The following is a 20,085-nucleotide window of genomic DNA, read 5'->3' on the forward strand; positions in this document are numbered from 1 at the left end:
AGCGCTGTTGCTGCAAGCTAAACCTCCAGCAGCCGGACGTGAGAACATCTCCTGCTAAAAACAGAGCGGCGCGGGGGACGAGTGTCAAGTTCACAACGGTAGCGCCGTCGCTCAGCGGCTCGGCCGTCACCCTCTCTCGAACATTATCTCACAATGTGGCCTTTATTTTACGACTTTTGTTGTCCAAAATAATTTTGGCTGCTGACAGGTACAAATAGCCTCCTCTCTCAAATCATGAAGGGGGGGGGGGACCTTTAGCATGCTAACTACTGTACATCTACATCTTGTGCTGCAGGAGCGTGCCAACTATGCTCAGAGGCGGGGGGTGGGGCCAGCGTTTAGGAGCCGAATATTTTTATTTACACCTATCGTATTTATAGCTTTTGACTGCGTAATCATAATGGAGGTCCTGTGGAATGGGAGTGGCCGGAAGAAACCTTCACACGACACCGCGCAACATTCTAAAATGCTGTTTGCAGACATTGCTCGCTGTTTTCTGTTAACGCTAACGACTTCCATGTGACGCCGCTTCATTTTCGCGATGAAAATAATAAACTTCCCCAGGTCTGTGCCACCACGGGAAATTGGTGCATGGCAAGTTTTGCATGAAGCTACAATGTCTTTTTTACTACCACATGTCTGACTCATTGGTTAGCATGCTAACAAGTGCTGTTGCAGCATCATAGGGGCTACCTGATGCAGGCTGATATTGTTTTGCTGTGCGTATTATTACGCTAAATAATGTAGGCTCAGCCTCGCCCCCGTCAGCCAATCACAGGGCACATATAGACAAACATATAAACAAAACTCATATCTCCTAGCTGTGAGGTCTGCGCGCTAACCACACGACCACCGTGCAGCCCGGTTACAAAACATTCATTCAACTCCACACAGAGATGGCCGAGGGTGGAATTGAACTCTGGTCTCCTAGCTGTGAGGTCTGCGCGCTAACCACTCGAACACTGTGCAGCCCCTAAAAGCTTTTATTTTCTTTTATTTACAAATTTGGTTAACACGAGTTTAAAAGTCAATATAGGGGTGTTATTTCATGTCTAGAGGGCTCTAATAATGCTTAAATATTCATTCATTTTCTACCGCTTATCCACACGAGGGTCGCCTGGAGCCTATCCCAGTTCTCTTCGGGTGAGAGGCGGGGTACACCCTGGACTGGTGGCCAGCCAATCACAGGGCACATATAGACAAACAACCATTCACACTCACATTCATACCTATGGATAATTTGGAGTCGCTAATTAACCTAGCATGTTTTTGGAATGTGGGACTGGTCGCCAGCCAATCACAGGGCACATATAGACTAAACTCAGATCTCCTAGCTGTGAGGTCTGCGCGCTAACCACTCGAACACCGTGCAGCCCCTAAAAGCTTTTATTTTCTTTTATTTACAAATTTGGTTAATACGAGTTTAAAAGTCAATATAGGGGTGTTATATCATGTGTAGAGGGCTCTAATAATGCTTAAATATTCATTCATTTTCTACCGCTTATCCACACGAGGGTCGCCTGGAGCCTATCCCAGTTCTCTTCGGGTGAGAGGCGGGGTACACCCTGGACTGGTGGCCAGCCAATCACAGGGCACATATACACAAACAACCATTCACACTCACATTCATACCTATGGACAATTTGGAGTCGCTAATTAACCTAGCATGTTTTTGGAATGTGGGAGGAAACCATGCAAACATGCAAACTCCACACAGAGATGGCCGAGGGTGGAACTAACCACTCGACCACCGTGCAGTCCGGTTACAAAACAATGGTTTCCAATACTGTAAAATTGAGTTGAATATTAGTAAAAAATGTAATTATGATTATAAATTTACATTAATTCACGAAGGAGGCATCTGCTTGCTTAGTATTATGCAACTCCTCCCCCTCAAAAGACGCCATAGTCAGCATGACTGGATCCCTATGCAAATGAATCACTTGGGCTTTTTTTAAATGTGCCCCATGATTCTGCCTAACAACAAGTGACCATGCGGCATATTTTCACGATTCTTTTCCTACTTTATGGTGGATAAATGGAAATGAAACACGGTTGTCTTGTTGTGTTCTGTATCGCTGGTGTGGACGCCGGAGAATTAGCGCAAAGAGGCGGTGTTGTGCTCATCACCTGTCAATCACAAAGCTGGGATTGTAGCCACTTTTACACCACCTAAAAAAACTGAATTTATCCGCTGTTGCTGTGCTGTATAAAACCTAACCGAGTTCTAGGTACCGCTTTTTTCCACCTGTGCTTTTCATACAGAACACAACACAAGCACGGTATTGCTGCTTTTGCCATTGTGCAAAAATCGGAGAAGCAGCAATACTTGAAGACATGGACATCTATGATCTAGTACACCTGGAAGATGAGGACTTTGAAGTTGCGCCTCTTGAGCAGCTCGCCCTCGTTGCTCTCCAGCTTCTTGATCTGGCCCGCCTGCTTCTCCAGGTTGCTCCGCACCGTCTTGACGTTGACGCTGACTTTGCGGACCTTGTCCAGCATCTTGTTAACGGTGGTGGACGTCCCCAGGTGGCTCTTGGAGAGCTTGGTCAGCTCCCCCTGGATGGTGGACACCGACTTCTCCATGGCCTCCTGCCGAGCCTCCAGCCCGTTCTGAGTCAGCTGGATCTGGTCCACTACCCCGATGATCTTGTCGAGGAGGGATAGAACCATGACGCCGTTCACCTGGGCTTCGGTCTTCTCTCCAGAGCTGACAGCCAGCACCAGGTCCACTTCTTCGGCGACTTTACCGCCGTCCACAGCCGGCTCTGTGGCGGCGCCCACAAGTGCGACCTCGTCGTCATCGTCGTAGGGGACCTCTGTCACAGTACCGAGCTCTTTCTGGACCGATGTATCCGCCATGGCTGTCAGCTCCAAACAAACAGCTTGCACTCCCTCTGCAGATAAAAATAAACCCCTTTAAAAATGACAAACAGGAGCGTCTCGGATACCCTCTTGCTTCTCGAAACGTTGCTGGCCTTCTTCTCCCTCGTAGCCACTCACACTAAACCCTCTGTGCCACTGCTCCGGGATGCCAGCAAGCCAAGGGGAGTTGTTGGGCCTCTCAAAGCTCAGGCACTCAAATGCCTCCGCTCCATGTGAAACCACCCAGTCAGATTTTTTTTCCTGACGAACCCCTCCTGGCTCCACCTTGCTGCCGGGACTCCACCCCGTTCTGTACCCCACACCCCTGGCACATGGGCGGCGTATCAGCAAGTGACAAAACAGCGACATGATACACTGTTTGAGTGAAGGCAGAGGCGGGATAGAAAATGACATTAACTGAACCCGGGTGCATTAAAAAAATGAAAAAAAAATTAATTTAATTAATAATGTTGACATTTATACTTTTTCTTAATAGAAAACTGAATTAGCAATGTGTAATTCATTCTGCAGTTCTTAGCTACTACCACTAGATGGCGGTAAGCAAATCAGAAGCCCAGAAAACGACAATTGATACATTTAATCAACAAATATACATGCAAATATACATATATAATACACAGTATATATATGTGTGTGTGTATATATAATATACATATATACTAAATTGTCTTCAAACCAAATGTAACGGAAAAACACACTTAATAATTGTTTCTGTGTTGTTTGTTTTTCATGTGACACTCACCTTTCATTCAGATCCAGCAGAGGGTTAACAAATTCACAGCCAACCATGCTCAATTTGTTACCTTTTCCCATAATAAATAGCGTTAAACTGCAGTGTTGATGTTAGCATTTAGCATTACACTGTCTACAATAGTGTGGTATAGCCAGCTCATTCAAGCTAATGCAATGTTTACCGAAACTTACTACTGCCCCCATTTGGTTGGATGTTGTAACACTTTGAAACGGAAGGCATTGTGTGTTTCCGGTATGTCCTTTCAAAGTAAGTCATCTATTGGGCTCTGTTATTGCGACAACTGCTAATAAAAATTTTATATTTAGAGCATGTTTATCACGATTATAGTCGAACATAAAATGAGCGCACTCGCTCAATTCCACATGTCCAAAAAGAAGATTTTATCCGACACCTACCTTCTAATTGGTCGTCTGTTCAAATTCGAACCCATAGCGTTCGCAATTCAACCAAGAAAAGAGAGAAAGCCTAGCATATAATGAATAATTCAGTCCAAGATAGTGAAAGCTGTTTCTGTTAGTCAACAACGTTTATTTCTGTTTTGGGACGTTAAGCACGGGAGGAGTGAGGGAAGTGGTCACGTGATTGAAAATCCCACTTCCGCTTTGAGGGCTCTCGCTGACAAATGGACTCTTCACTCTTCTCTTCGCTGCCACTAAAAAGTAGACCATAACAAAACACGAAAACGACAGAAAGACAACCAGAAATCTCCATCTAATCGGTAAGTAAACCGATTTAAAAATAATATATACACTGGATTATTATTATAATATTTATATAAACACAGTCCATGATGCGAAAGTTAAATATTGATCAACAGGTGCGCGATGTTAGCTAACTTTAACTGTATATTTCCTATTATACTAGCAAAACAAAGCTAATTAGCTAATCTAGCGAGCACATCATATGTTAGCATATGTTATTAAGTTTATAATGTCGTCGTATACATCACGTTCCGGAAGTGGAAATGCTTTCTTATATGGCTGTAAGTTTGCATATATATAAACAGTACAGCTAGCTGGGGTTCTACCGGCGCCATTGTGAGCATTTTTATAACCATTATATAGTCGTGTATTAGCATATTAGCTGTGAATTATGTGTCTTTTCCTGCTTTCGACAGGTGAAGCTGTCAAAGAGCTAACCGGACAGGTGAAGGTGTTATAAAAATAACATTTAGACTGCATATAATAACAAAATAATGTTTTTATAGTGAAGTTGCATGCAGAAGTCAAGGGAGTTGTGAAGCTTAATGGTGCTACAGGTCACATGCTCCCCTCATAATCCACAGATAAGCCCTGTGTGGTCCTTTTTGTCTCCTCCTCCTACAAAGTGGTTATGGCACCTCTTTAGGCTAAGAAATGCATTGTTTATCCATGCCTGGCATCCCAGAAATGACCCAAATTAGTCTCTGCTGTCAAGCTATTGCTTTATTTGCATTGTGCTATTAGTCTATGCTAGCGTAACCGCATTCCTGCACCCATCATGGGATCAGCGTGAAGGCAACCGGATTTTCTTTCCTTTGGCCATCACATGTCAACCTCTCACGCTGGTGGCAAACTGCACACATAGCTGATACACAAGGGAGCTTCTCCATTCTAAATGTGATTTGTTGCAGGTGTCGGAGCAGGAGCCATCATGGGGGAACTCTTCAGAAGCGAGGAGATGACGCTGGCTCAGCTCTTCCTGCAGTCGGAAGCGGCCTACTGTTGCGTCAGTGAACTGGGAGAGATCGGGATGGTGCAGTTCCGTGATGTGAGTCTCCGATCCTCATGTCCATCATGTGCTCGTTCCTCACATGAACACCCATACCCCAGTGATTCCCCCGAGGGAAGCTTTGTGCTAGAGAGCTAAAATGGAGGTTCTCTCATCTGTGTGGTTTTGCTTTATTTTCTCGCAGTTAAACCCTGATGTCAACGTCTTCCAACGCAAGTTTGTCAACGAAGTGCGGCGATGTGAGGAAATGGATCGCAAACTGAGTACGTCGACAATGAGTTGCAGGATATGTCTTCCTAATTATCATTTTATTGTACTATGGTTTCAGGTTTTAACATTGATGTAAATAAAAAAAAATATATATATACACTGGATTAAAATCAAGATTTTATCGGAATTAATTTGTAATTTTATGAGAATAAAGATTTGAGAATTAATTTAATATAAAAGATTTTTTTTTTAGAAACAAAGCCACAATATTTTAACAGTCATAAAAAAATACACTGGATTAAAATCAAGATTTTATCGGAATTAATTAGTAATTTTATGAGAATAAAGATTTGAGAATTAATTTAATATAAAAGATTTTTTTTTTTAGAAACAAAGCCACAATATTTTAACAGTCATAATAAATGAATATAATTCATTATAAGTCAGTAATTTTAGGAGGCCAATACTACAATGAAAACCTGAAAATAAATAGGTAATTTTAGCATTTTTACAAGACTAAAGTAGGATAATACGAGAAAAAAGCAGTGAGAAAAAGTCATAATTTTACTGGAATTAAGGCATGATATTATTACAAGAAACAAAATAAAACTGCAGTTTATATAAATAAGTATACACAGAAAAAACATTTACAAAATGTATTAAATTTGCAACTACTTATATGTGTTACATTATTAAAGTGTAATATTATGTAAGTTGCCTATGCTTCTGATCATCAGGGTTTGTGGAGAAGGAGATCAAGAAGGCCAACATCCCAATAGTCGACACCGGCGAGAACCCAGAAGTCCCCTTCCCTAGAGACATGATCGACCTGGAGGTGCCTTGCTCACCGTAAAAACCCACCAGTTGTGCTGTCGCTTACTTCCTTGTCTCCTCCTCTCTTTCAGGCCACCTTTGAGAAGCTGGAAAACGAACTGAAGGAAATAAACACCAACCAGGAAGCCCTGAAGAAGAACTTCCTGGAGCTGACCGAGCTCAAGCACATTCTGCGGCGCACTCAGCAGTTTTTTGATGAGGTCAGCCTGACTGTACCGAAACAAGACGCTGTGGACAATGTAGCATTGTGTACTTTATTTCCCTCCCCACATCAGTGCAGCTCCGTTGCCTTCTAAGTTGTCTTTAGTGAGGTTTAATGAGTCGTTCTGCGACATGATGGAGGTTAATCATTCAACCAAACATCTAGGAGTTTAGCTATTAACGCTCTTTTTTTAACCATAAATTGACTCTCATGCAGATGGAGGACCCGACTCTACTGGAGGAGTCATCCACCCTGCTGGACCCCAACGAGGCCCATCGAGGAGCTCCATTGCGGCTTGGGTGAGTCTTTTTGGTATTTTGCAAAAAAAAAAAGTAAATGATTCAAGTGCTGATGAAAATGTGTCTCTGTTACAGATTTGTGGCGGGAGTCATCGGAAGGGAACGCATTCCCACGTTTGAGAGGATGCTGTGGAGAGTTTGCAGAGGGAACGTGTTCCTGAGGCAGGCTGACATCGAAGACCCCCTGGAGGACCCCCATTCGGTGAGCGTGCAGCTTTATAGTGGGAGCAATGAGTGTAAAGGTCTTCTTACTGGGTTAAATTTGTCTCCAGAGCGATCAGGTCCACAAGTCGGTCTTCATCATCTTCTTCCAGGGAGACCAGCTGAAGAATAGAGTGAAGAAGATCTGCGAGGGGTGAGGGAACAACGCTGAATTTGTATTTTGTGTTATTATTTTCTCATACTTCCTCCTTTGTGTCTTCAAGCTTCCGAGCAACCTTGTACCCGTGTCCCGAAACCCCCCAGGAGAGGAAAGAGATGCTGGCGGGGGTGAACGCTCGCATCGATGACCTGCAAATGGTAAATCATCTCAAAAAGGAACCCCATGAGAAAACGTTTGGCACCACTGTCCGGGTTTGGGCCTGCAGGTGCTGAACCAGACCGAGGACCACAGACAGAGGGTCCTGCAGGCGGCGGCCAAGGCGGTGCGCGTGTGGTTCATCAAGGTGAGGAAGATGAAGGCCATCTACCACACCCTCAACCTTTGCAACATCGACGTCACCCAGAAGTGTCTCATCGCCGAGGTGTGGTGCCCGGTCTCGGACCTGGACTCCATTCAGTTCGCTCTGCGCAGGGGCACGGTGAGACGCCGACTTCTCTTTGCGTTACAATTTTATTTACTTAGGCAATGTTTCCCACAGAACTGTAATCTATTTGCAGTAGATTACGTAATCATCTAATTTGCATAATTGGCCATGATGCATTGCTTTTTAAATCTATTGCATCCGCATGTACTTGATTACCAAATAAACACTTCCTGTTCTTCATTTTTATTGCGTAACCATTCTAACTAAAGTGAACAACACTGATCCCTCATGCTACATCTTCATATTCCTGGCAGAGCAAGTGCGTTTGAGGGACATATTAAGAAGCGGAGTTACTGTGCACACTCCCATTATAATGTGTGTACAAACAACGGCGAACTGGTAGCGCAAAATCTATTCTGTGGCAGTCTGAATTGAATTGTGGCGGGCCACCATGCATAAATGAACATATGGCAAACACAATAATGTAACCATTGTAAATACTTGAATTGATCCCTCATGCTACATCTTCATATTCTTTGGCAGAGCAAGTCCGTTCGAGGGACATATTAAGAAACGGAGTTACTGTGCACAGTCCCATTAAAATGTGTGTACGAACAAGGGCGAACTGGTAGCGCCAAATCTATTCTGTGGCAGTCTGAATTGAATTGTGGCGGGCCGCCATGCATAAATGAACATATGGCAAACACAATAATGTCACCATTGTAAATACTTGAATTGATCCCTCATGCTACATCTTCATATTCTTTGGCAGAGCAAGTCCGTTCGAGGAACAAATGAAGAAGCGGAGTTACTGTACACACTCCCATTATATTGTGTGTACGAACAAGGGCTAAATTGAATTGTGGCGGGCCACCATGCATAAATGAACATATGGCAAACACAATAATGTAACCATTGTAAATACTTGAATGAATGCTTCTATTAAATTCAGAATTTACAGTTCATGGTCTAATTTGCGGCATTAACAGCTGTGGCTGTAGGCAACGTCCTGGTGTGATTTTCATAAATATTACAAAGTCATGTATCGGGAGTGGTCACTCTGCATGCGCTTTAAAATAGACTATCGCATTACTCGGGTGTTAAGTCATGCGTGTTGCATTTACTGTACCGCCGTTTACAGTGAACTCATCACTGTTGTGCTTTCGTGTCCTAATCCTGCTCTGCGTGCCTCCAGGAGAAGAGTGGCTCCACCGTGCCTTCCATCCTGAACAGGATGCAGACCAAACAGACCCCGCCCACCTACAACAAGACAAACAAGTTCACCTCGGGCTTTCAAAACATTGTGGACGCCTACGGAATCGGCAGCTACCGTGAGATCAACCCAGGTATGAATTGTTCTCACTATTAATGTCGCATCCCGTCACCCATCGTGACGTGTCTCTTCTTCCACGCCGCCTCCCCGCCCTCCCCAGCGCCATACACCATCATCACTTTCCCCTTCCTCTTTGCCGTCATGTTCGGCGACCTGGGCCACGGCGTGCTCATGACCTGCGCCGCTCTCTATCTCGTGTTGAGGGAGAGCCGCCTGATCGCTCAGAAGAACGACAACGAGGTATCGGCACCTCATCACCCCGCTCCGTCTCATCGATCCCTCGCATTACGCAACACGCCCACTCCACTTGTATATTTAAAATAATCAAGTGTGTCATTGCAGATGTTCAGTATGGTGTTCGCCGGACGCTACATCATCCTACTCATGGGAATCTTCTCCATCTACACGGGCATCATCTACAACGACTGCTTCTCCAAGTCTTTAAACGTCTTTGGCTCGGGCTGGAGCGTCCGCCCTATGTTTGACGCCCGAGTGGGAGGCAACTGGACGTAAGTGCGGGTGTCGAACTTCTTTAAAAGATGACAAACAAATGATGTCTTATACCTTTTTGTGTTTAAGGATGGAGTTACTTGAAAGCACCTTGGTTTTGCAGTTGGACCCGGTGGTAGATGGTGTGTTCAGAGGACCCTACCCCATCGGCATTGACCCGGTACGCCATTTTGTGTGTCTGGAGCTACACCCCTGCTATAGGGACACTTATATAAAAAATAGGGTCAACCTGTGATTGTTAAGGCGGTGTATATGAAGCCTTGTATTCATAAATTCATAAAGCTCTAAATATTTACACTAAACACGGACTTCCCTTCTACGTCAGATCTGGAATATTGCGAAAAACAAGCTGACTTTCCTCAACTCCTTCAAAATGAAAATGTCCGTCATCCTGGGAGTCATCCACATGCTGTTTGGCGTCACCCTCAGCCTCTTCAACCATCTGTGAGAATTCCTCTCATCCCATACGTGCGATCTTTGTCGGATAGCAAACTGACTCTATGGGTCTCTTCAGGTACTTCAAGAAGCCCCTGAACATCTACTTGGGCTTCATTCCTGAGATTGTTTTCATGGCCAGCCTCTTCGGCTACCTGGTGCTGCTCGTTTTCTACAAGTGGCTGTCGTACGACGCCCGGACATCCCGAGACGCTCCGAGTCTTCTCATCGCCTTTATTAACATGTTCCTGTTCAACTACAGTGACCCTAGTGTCAAACCTCTTTATACCGGACAGGTGGGTTACAAATAATTAAGCCTTTTACATCCAGAAAGGAACTAATTATCGTTTTATTTGTTTCCGAATCTGCAGCAAGTCCTGCAGTCTCTCCTGGTAATCATCGCCTTGGCGTGCGTTCCTTGCATGTTAATCGTGAAAACTCTGGTGCTGCGGCGGCAGTACCTGTGGCGCAAGAACCTTGTAAGATGCACTCAGTTATAGTTAGACCTCCACCATTCCTTCAATTTTCCCCCAAACCTGACATGTTGTAATATCGACAGGGCACGCAAAACTTCGGCGGCATCCGGGTGGGCAACGGGCCCACCGAGGACGAGGCGGAAATCATCCAGCACGACCAGCTGTCGCAACACTCCGAAGAGGAACCCGAGGTGAGACGTTGCGTGTCGCTGTCCTGGTGTCGGACCGAGGGTTTTTAATCATTTATTTGGAAACGGAAACCTCATTCCACTGCAAAAAAAAACATCCATTATGTATGAAAGTTCTCATGTTACTCAACATTGTACACTTCTTACAGTGGAGCCTGTAAGGCTCAGAGGAAATAATGGGGATAGAAATAGTCAAACTAGTACTACAGTACACCTCGGATATATATCAGACTCGGATATATCGGAAATTCGCTCACAACGGACAGATAAAAAAGAACCAATTTTTCTGTAATGCATTTCCAATAAAAATTCATTGCATATATCGGATTTTTTATAATAGATTTCGCCTATTTCGGACAAAATCTCCAATCCCGTTCCAATGCATTTCCATTAAATTTCCCTCGCATATATCGGATGGCCGCATCGTGGCGCTCCGATTCGCCGAATCGTGACAGGCCGCTATACGACGTCATTTGCAGTGTTTGCAGCGTTGCCTGCGCGTCCAGGTACATTGGAAACATAGTCAAGGAAGTGCCTTTTTATAACGGATAAAATCCGATTTACGCATATACCGGATATAAATCCGATATATGCGTAAAACGGACATTTTCCGGTATACGCATATAACGGATTTCGCTTATATTGGACAAAACCAGTGGGAACAATTGGATCCGATATATCCAAGGTTTACTGTATAATAATAATAATAATAATATTTATAATATCATAATAATAATAGTAACAATAATAATAATATAATTTATAATAATAATAATAATAATAATAATAATAATAATAATAATAAATAATAATATAATATATATATAATATATATATATATATATAATAATAATAATAATTTTTACAAATTTCCCCACTGAGGGACGAATAAAGGAATATCTTAATCTTAAAAACTATTAACTCTATAGGCAATGTTTTAAGTCACTTTTAACATAAAAACAAATTAATCTACTAAGGCTAATACACACACACATTACATTTTTTTTCTTGGTGTTACTGGTACGATTCCCAATAAAAAACAACGAAACGCGTGCCTTCAAAGGGCGTATTTCCCCCCCAAAATTTGGGTTTGAACGTTCCACTTTAGAGGCTCCACTGTAGAAGACATCCATCTTGTGACTTTTTGTTGTTCTCCACTTTTTCAGTGTGTAACTCCCAACTTCCATGCTTTTCCCTTGTGTTGTGACGTCCATATATGTGTGTGTGTGTGTGTGTGTGTGTGTGTCCCATCTTGTGTGTGTGTGGTTGTGTGTTTGTCAATAATCAAGCGTTGCCTTCTGTCGTCTGCTTTCAAGGCCCATGAGGAGGAAGAGGTAGGACCTGAAACGCTAACACTTCTTAGTCGTAGCCGTGCATGTGTCGCTGTCGCGTTTGTATTGTCGCATCAGCAGTGTGTAGACGATTTTGTTGTGCGTGCATGTAAGTGTGTGTGTGTGTGTTTGGAGGATAATGCAGGGCAGCGCTTCCAGCTTTCGGGGTTCCGATCATTGCAGGTGATAACTTTAACGGCTGGTGTCTGATCTACAAACGGCATTACGGACCTCACAGGGGCGCCAGTAGTAGTAGTGGTAGTAGTACTGTAGTACTAGACTTTGACTCGGATACATGTCTCTTGTCTTTCAGTTTAACTTTGCAGACGTTGCAGTGCACCAGGCCATTCACACCATCGAGTACTGCCTGGGATGCATTTCCAACACGGCCTCCTATCTCAGGCTTTGGGCTCTCAGTTTGGCTCACGCACGTAAGTCCTACACACCTTTTTTTTTTTAAACCAGGGGTGTCCAAAGTGTGGCCCACTGTTTTTTGGGTTTTTTTTTTTTTGCCTTTTTTGGCACATGGTAGAAAAAAAAAATGTTGAAAAATACAGTAATGATGCCTAATATACACAAAAAAGGCTGAAATGTTGATAAAATATAAAATAAAATATATAATGGGCACTTTTTTAGACTTTTTAAAAACTTAAAAAAAAAACAAAAAAATTTTAGCCTTTAAGAAAATAATTTAAAAAAATGTGATAGTGAAAAAACATTAAAAAAATACATTATTTTAATATTCAAAATTCAGATGTAAACATAAAGGATCGCATTAGTTTATGTTAAGATAAAAACAGTATTTTTAAAGGGTGCAAGGAGCAAAAATGTCACTTTTTGTGTACAGTGCTGCCATTTTACACCAACGTAAAGAATATTCTATGGAAAATGTAACATATATTCATAACATAAACATAAAGGATAATCACATTAGTCGATAAGATAAACATGGTTGTTTTTTTTGTGTGTTTTTCAATGGGGCATTCCCATAAAAGTGTCGCTTTTTGTATGTCGCACTACAATGTTAGACTAATAATACCATGACAAATTTCACCTATATTTATAATATTAACATTAAGATCAAAAACAATATTTTCAGTGGGATATTTTTGTCCCCGAGTTGCAAATTTATGTCACTTTTTGTGTGTAGCGTTGCAAAATATAAGGGTCAGTTATGCTTTCATTCACCGAATTCATAAGAAAATTAATTCCATGTCCAGTGAGATACATCGTGGTCGTCTACCACGGAATGCCCGTAAAACAAACAAGCTCAACCTGTCGCGGTGTTTGTTTTGCTACACGTTCAGAGCTCTCCGAGGTTCTGTGGTCCATGGTGATGCACATCGGCCTCTCCACGCGCAGCCTGGCCGGCTTCTTCCTGCTGGCCATCGTTTTTTACTTCTTCGCCGTTCTCACCGTGGCTATTCTTCTCATCATGGAAGGCCTGTCCGCTTTCCTGCACGCGCTCAGGCTGCACTGGTAAGCTCAATTTCATCTGTCAGGTTTGTCTCCCACTTTGTTCTTTTAAGTACATTTTATGGCAACTTTTTCGATGTCACCCTTTGCGCTTTGTAGTTATTCCTAGCCGCTCTGCTGAAAGGTCAGCTCACTAATTAGCGTCGCCATTTTTAAAAATAGAGCAAGATCATTTTCCGCAGAGGAAGTGGGGCTTCACATTCCCATGATGTCTGTGTTGTAATCGTGAACTAGTACATGTAGACCCGGAATGGGGTACATGGGGGGTTATAGAGGGTAAAGGTAAAGCGACTTCATGTGGTTCTCTCTTTCTCGTATCTGCAGGGTGGAGTTTCAGAACAAGTTCTACTCAGGTCAGGGCTTCAAGTTCCTCCCTTTCACCTTTGAAAGCATCCTGGATGGAAAGTTTGAAGACTGAGATCACGTCTCCTGTGTGTCCACCTTGTGTTTGTTTTAAAGCTACATGATCAACATTCAAGTAGCATTGGTTGCCGTGTATGTGTTGTCTTTGTGAGTTTGAATATTATTTATGCAAACAGTTCCACACAGTGAATAATTAACATAAACATTCAGTCACCCTCATCAGTCATAAAGATCCAAAAAGGGAACATAACGTATGTACGTAGGTACGTAAAGAATTATGAATAAGAAGGAAAGGATCAGATCCATCTTCTATTCTGCTGGTTTTGTTTCTATGTCAGTATGACTGATCATCTTGGGCCAATAAAAGTGGGAAGAGCTGCTTTTGGACTTTTTCTTTGGTTTTATTTCTTCTGCTGTAATAGGATTTTCTTATTTAATTTAATGCTTCAAATGTCCATGTCAATAAAAATAGCATATAAAAAAATATATAACATAAATACAAAAATGCTAAGTACAATATAGAGTAACAAAATAATGCCTTTTTTTTTTATTTTGCTTAAAAAATATGAATAGGCAGCTAAATCTCAGTATAATCTTTACCAAATTTCAAAATAATTCCTACAACTTTGCTTAAAAAGTTAACTTTACTTAAAAAATCCCATTATTGAATCTTCAATAAATCTCACAATAATCTCCTGAATTATTCGAAATAATATAGAGAACTTCAATCTCTAAATATCAGTATAATTTCGGCCAAATTTCAAAATCATTCCTGCAACTTTGCTTAAAAATTATCTCACTAAATCAGGAGTTAATCCCGTGATTGAATCTTTAATAAATCTCACAATAATTTCCTGAATGATTCAAAATAATATAGAGAACTTCAATCTCAAAATCTCAGTATAATCTCTACCAAATTTCGAAGTCATTCTTACAACTTTGCTTAAATATTATCTCACTAAATCACGAGTTAATCCCGTGATTGAATCTTTAATAAATCTCAAAATAATCTCCTGAATGATTCAAAATAATATAGAGAACTTCAATCTCTAAATCTCAGTATAATCTCTATTAAATTTCTAAATCATTCTTGCAACTTTGCTTAAAAATTATCTCACTAAATCACAAGTTAATCCCGTGATTGAATCTTCAATAACCCGAATCTCTGAATTTAAAAAATGATGTATAAAATCTCAAAAGAATCTCCACTAAATTTCAAAATCATTCTTGCAATTTTGCTTAAAAATTATCTAATTAAATCAGGAGTTAATCCCGTGATTGAATCTTCAATAACCCTAATCTCTGAATTTAAAAATAATGTATATTATTTTTTTATTTTGCTTAAAAAATAAGAATATTAATCAATTAATACAATACACAGCGTTATTTAATTGCCATAACAGAGCTCTGGTCTTGCAATACATTAAAACGCCTTTGAGTGTCGCTGTTGTCCAACTACAATGCCTTCTAGTCGCTTGTGCGCGTGTGCAGCAAGTGGCAGCTTCAGTAGCTAAAGTTGTCACTGTGATTAATTAAAAAGTTATGTTGCTATAAAAAAAATAATACTGAAACTGGCTGAATGTTAATTTTTTTTCTTTTTACACATAATTCCCTCAGTGCAGCCTCCTTAAGCCAATTATTTGCTCTCCAGGTTCCAAACAGAAGGATCCACTTTGTCGCTCCTGGCAAAAACAGTTTCATAATGTGTTTTTTTTCTTGTATTTATTTGGCCTGTTGCAGTTTCTAAAAATGAACAACATTTAGGAGGTGAGAGTTGAATTTAAAAGGTCTTCTAAACAGTAGTTTGTCATCCTGCTGACACCTTGTGAGGCCAAGGCTGTTAAAGTCCATGATGAGGAACATCATGTCCTTTTAGGATTGGGGTGGTAGTGGGGGTCTTTGCTGTTAGCCTCCAGTAATAATAAAGCTCTTTATTTATATTACTACTCTTTTTTTTTTCTTGGAACTTTCATTTACTGTGATATTTCCCAGAGTGTTTTCACGCACATCATACGGGGAATATGACGCCATCTTGCATAAACGACCCCACAATGGCCGCCGTGTTTACACATCCCAAAGATGATTATTGTGCTGTGTTATCTCCGGCGAACACTGAAGTGCACTTTAGGTCAAAACGGCTGTAAGGAATGTTGGCTCTCAATCTAAAAAGGTTGGAGGATCTTGTCAATTGGGCAACAAAATCTCAAAATAAAAATCTCAAAATAAACATATTAATCTCAAACATTTCCAAATTTCAGTATAATATCAACCAAATGTCGAAATCCAGCTTCAAAATGATCTCACTAAACCAAAAATGAATCTTTTGAAAGATTCAAAACAATGTTCGATAACCCTAATCTCTGAATCTCAAACTAATCTCGATCAAATTGCAGAATAATCTCTACCAAAACTAAAAGTGAAAGTTTCAAAATAATCATGAAACATTCTCATGTCCAAATCTCGCTTCAAAAGAATCTCCACCAGGTCTCAAAATAATCTTGGCCAAATCTCAAAAAATCCCTAAAAGTTTCAAGAATGTCAGGATTAATCACAAACAAATTTCAAGTCTGAAAATTATCTAACTAAATCTCAAAATAATCTCCTGAATGATTCAAAATAATATATAGAGCTCCAATATCTAAATCTCAGTATAATCTCTACCAAATTTCAAAATATTTCTTCCAACTTTGTTTAAAAAATTAATCCCGTTAATCCCGTGATTGAATCTTCAATAAATCTCACAATAATTTCCTGAATGAACTTTAATCTCAAAATCTCAGTATAATCTCTACCAAATTTCGAAGTGATTCTTACAACTTTGCTTAAATATTATCTCACTAAATCACGAGTTAATCCCGTGATTGAATCTTCAATAAATCTCACAATAATTTCCTGAATGATTCAAAATAATATAGAGAACTCCAATTTCTAAATCTCAGTATAATCTCAGACCAAATTTCAAAAATAATTCCTGCAACTTTGCTTAAAAATGATCTCACTAAATCAGGAGTTAATCCTGTGATTGAATCTTCAATAACCCTAATCTCTGAATTTAAAAATAATGTATAAAATCTCAAAAGAATCTCCACCAAATTTCAAAATCATTCTTGCAATTTTGCTTAAAAATGATCTCATTAAATCAGGAGTTAATCCCGTGCTTGAATCTTCAATAACCCTGATCTTTGAATCTAAAAAATAATATATAAAATCTCAAAAGAATCTCCATGAAATCCACATAATTTTTCCTGAAATCTCTGAGAAATCTCTGTTAAATCTTCAAAATACCTCGGCCAAATATTAATATTGTATTTTCACAATATTAAAATGCGATATAAATGTCAGCTTTTTGTGAAATAATGTATAAAATCTCAAAAGAATCTCCACCAAATTTCAAAATCATTCTTGCAATTTTGCTTAAAAATTATCTCATTAAATCAGGAGTTAATCCCGTGCTTGAATCTTCAATAACCCTGATCTTTGAATCTAAAAAATAATATATAAAATCTCAAAAGAATCTCCATGAAATCCACATAATTTTTCCTGAAATCTCTGAGAAATCTCTGTTAAATCTTCAAAACATCTCCGCCAAATATTAATATTGTATTTTTACAATATTAAAATGCGATATAAATGTCAACATTTTGTGAGTTTAGATTTATTTCTATGCTTCATGTTTTTGTTACGGTTGATATATTGACCTTTCTCGTGCTGCATTTACTTTCACGTTTGACTGTTTTTCCATCAGCCTGTAAAACACAAGAAGCTGCAGCTTTATACCTTCCGACCTTCGGCCCCCAAGTTACCCCCCCTCCTTTTCCAGTTGTCGCTCCTAATCCGTAGCATATTTCTCAGAAGTGTTTCATCTTGCACCTTACATAATATGGACATTCCATCGCGCTTATGTTCCCAATTATTGCAGCCAAAATCAAAACCATTCACCGTGCACGCTTCGGAGGTTATGGAGAACTTCCTCTGACCTGAGCTCCCCCCCCCCGTCCGTATACGGTTATGCTCTGTGATCATATGGCTAATCAAGTCATCTTCTCTTCATCCCTTTGGAATGGGGCCCCGGTTGATGCTCTGACCTCGTTGCTTGCTAGCTTTCTGCTGCTACATTCCAGCGTTGACCTCCGGTTTTTGGTGCAAACATGACACCATACACACACACACACACAGCGGTCTTATAGTCCAAGTAAAGTACACGCGGTCACCAGAACCAATGTTGTAATAGTGTATGTAAAAGCGACATAAAGCTAACATCTTGTTGTGTTAATTCAAAAATAAAAGAACCACATCAAGAGGTTGCCTACAGCCACGTACATATAAATGTTTTGTGACCCGGCGCTAATTACAGACCCCAGCAGTTTATTTTTCACTACAAGAATCGTTAGTTAATTGCAGTATTTGCGGTATATGTGTTGTATTTTTTAGCCTTCTAACCTCAAGGTTAATGTAGCCCGAGAGACGGAATGCCTTTGGTTAGGCTCGGTTATTTATTCTGTCCCTGGAAACCAACAACAAAAGCATCCTCAACAAAGGATGAGCCGATGCTGCCGTTGCTGCCGTTGCTGCCGCGGACTGTTTTCCGTCTGCGGCGGCCATTTCCTCACTTGGCGTAGCAAACAAAAACACGCACAATAGGTGACACATTTAGCTGTGGGAGAACTTGTGAAGTTGTGTAAGGAGGCCAGCAGGGTCAGGGTGTTCTCAGAGTATTTACTGCGTACTGCAATAAGTATTTGGATGTACTTTAGAGCAGTATAGATTTACTATCCACTGAAAATGAGTCAATACACTGCCGTTAATGTTTAAATATATGGAAACACAAGTGATTAGCAAGATTATTGTGGTGGTTGAGCTGCACGAGTGCTGCCGGCACTGAGTGGGAGCTACGGTTCATTGAGTGGGAAACCTGATTTTCAAGAGTTTTTGGAACATAGGTGAGTAGAAAGATTATTGTGGTGCTGGAGCTGCACGAGTGCTGCCGGCACTGAAGGGGAGATACGGTTCAAGTGTCTTATTTTGGGATAATTGAAGAAAGAGTCATTGTTGTCTTTGGTTTCCCTGAAAACTTCTATTCTATTACATCAGTCAGTAGAAAGATTATTGTGGTGGTGGAGCTGCATGAGTGCTGCCGGCACTGAGTGGGAGCTACGGTTCATTGAGGGGGAACCTGATTTTCAAGAGTTTTTGAAACACAATTGAGTAGAAAGATTATTGTGGTGGTTAAGCTGCACGAGTGCTGCCGGCACTGAGTGGGAGCTACGGTTCATTGAGGGGAAACCTGATTTTCAAGAGTTTTTGGAACATAGGTGAGTAGAAATATTATTGTGGTGGTGGAGTTGCATGAGTGCTGCCGGCACTGAGGGGGAGCTACGGTTCAAGTGTCTTATTTTGGGGTCAATGAAGAAGGAGTCATTGTTGTATTTGGTTTCCCTGCAAACTTCTATTCTATTCTACTACATCAGTCAGTAGAAAGATTTTTGTGGTGCTGGAGCTGCACGAGTGCCGCCGGCACTGAGGGGGAGCTACGGTTCAAGTGTCTTATTTTGGGATAATTGAAGAAAGAGTCATTGTTGTCTTTGGTTTCCCTGCAAACTTTTATTCTATTCTATTACATCAGTCAGTAGAAAGATTATTGTGGTGCTGGAGCTGCACGAGTGCTGCCGGCACTGATGGGGAGCTACGGTTCAAGTGTCTTATTTTGGGATAATTGAAGAAAGAGTCATTGTTGTCTTTGGTTTCCCTGCAAACTTTTATTCTATTCTATTACATCAGTCAGTAGAAAGATTATTGTGGTGCTGGAGCTGCACGAGTGCCGCCGGCACTGAGGGGGAGCTACGGTTCATTGAGTGGGAACCTGATTTTCAAGAGTTTTTGAAACACAATTGAGTAGAAAGAATATTGTGGTGGTTGAGCTGCACGAGTGCTGCCGGCACAGAGGGGGAGCTACGGTTCAAGTGTCTTATTTTGGGATCATTGAAGAAAGAGTCATTGTTTTCTTTGGTTTCCCTGCAAACTTCTATTCTATTATATTACAACAGTCAGTAGAAAGATCATTGTGGTGCTGGAGCTGCACGAGTGCCGCCGGCACTGAGGGGGAGCTACGGTTCAAGTGTCTTATTTTGGGATCATTGAAGAAAGAGTCATTGTTGTCTTTGGTTTCCCTGCAAACTTCTATTCTATTCTATTACATCAGTCAGTAGAAAGATTATTGTGGTGCTGGAGCTGCACAAGTGCTGCCGGCACTGAGGGGGAGCTACGGTTCAAGTGTCTTATTTTGGGATCATTGAAGAACGAGTCATTGTTGTCTTTGGTTTCCCTCTATT

General features: G+C 41.0%; 2 protein-coding genes across 6 annotated transcripts in view; one reads left to right on the forward strand and one right to left on the reverse strand.

Annotated features, from left to right (window-relative positions):
- The window catches only part of cavin1a (caveolae associated protein 1a), a 19,849-nt gene extending 15,676 nt beyond the window's left edge, over window positions 1-4,173 (reverse strand). The window contains exons 1-2 of one of the 3 annotated variants that reach the window (XM_058049398.1): window positions 4,039-4,173; window positions 2,362-2,900 (exon numbers count right to left, since the gene is read on the reverse strand). In XM_058049398.1, the coding sequence (XP_057905381.1) occupies window positions 2,362-2,865 (504 nt within the window). In that variant the 5' untranslated portion in view covers window positions 2,866-2,900; window positions 4,039-4,173. The other 2 variants (XM_058049397.1, XM_058049399.1) reach the window with 2 other exon arrangements.
- On the forward strand, window positions 3,957-14,136 carry atp6v0a1a (ATPase H+ transporting V0 subunit a1a). 3 transcript variants are annotated; one of them, XM_058049393.1, is made up of 22 exons: window positions 3,957-4,361; window positions 5,256-5,392; window positions 5,538-5,616; window positions 6,301-6,398; window positions 6,469-6,597; window positions 6,816-6,898; window positions 6,974-7,100; window positions 7,171-7,253; window positions 7,324-7,417; window positions 7,486-7,698; window positions 8,840-8,990; window positions 9,078-9,217; window positions 9,320-9,486; window positions 9,557-9,647; window positions 9,813-9,931; window positions 10,002-10,218; window positions 10,294-10,401; window positions 10,482-10,589; window positions 11,876-11,920; window positions 12,231-12,348; window positions 13,225-13,396; window positions 13,718-14,136. In XM_058049393.1, the coding sequence occupies exons 2-22, from the start codon at window positions 5,276-5,278 to the stop codon at window positions 13,809-13,811; spliced, it is 2,553 nt and encodes an 850-aa protein (XP_057905376.1). In that variant the 5' UTR covers window positions 3,957-4,361; window positions 5,256-5,275; the 3' UTR covers window positions 13,812-14,136. The 3 variants fall into 3 exon arrangements, with proteins under 3 accessions (XP_057905376.1, XP_057905377.1, XP_057905379.1); XM_058049394.1 differs by having other exon boundaries at window positions 3,958-4,361; window positions 11,903-11,920; XM_058049396.1 differs by lacking the exon at window positions 11,876-11,920 and having other exon boundaries at window positions 3,960-4,361.
- The last annotated feature ends 5,949 nt before the right edge of the window (window positions 14,137-20,085 follow it).

This window comes from Doryrhamphus excisus, chromosome 15, assembly GCF_030265055.1.
Source record: "Doryrhamphus excisus isolate RoL2022-K1 chromosome 15, RoL_Dexc_1.0, whole genome shotgun sequence".
Classification (NCBI taxonomy): Eukaryota; Metazoa; Chordata; class Actinopteri; order Syngnathiformes; family Syngnathidae; genus Doryrhamphus; species Doryrhamphus excisus.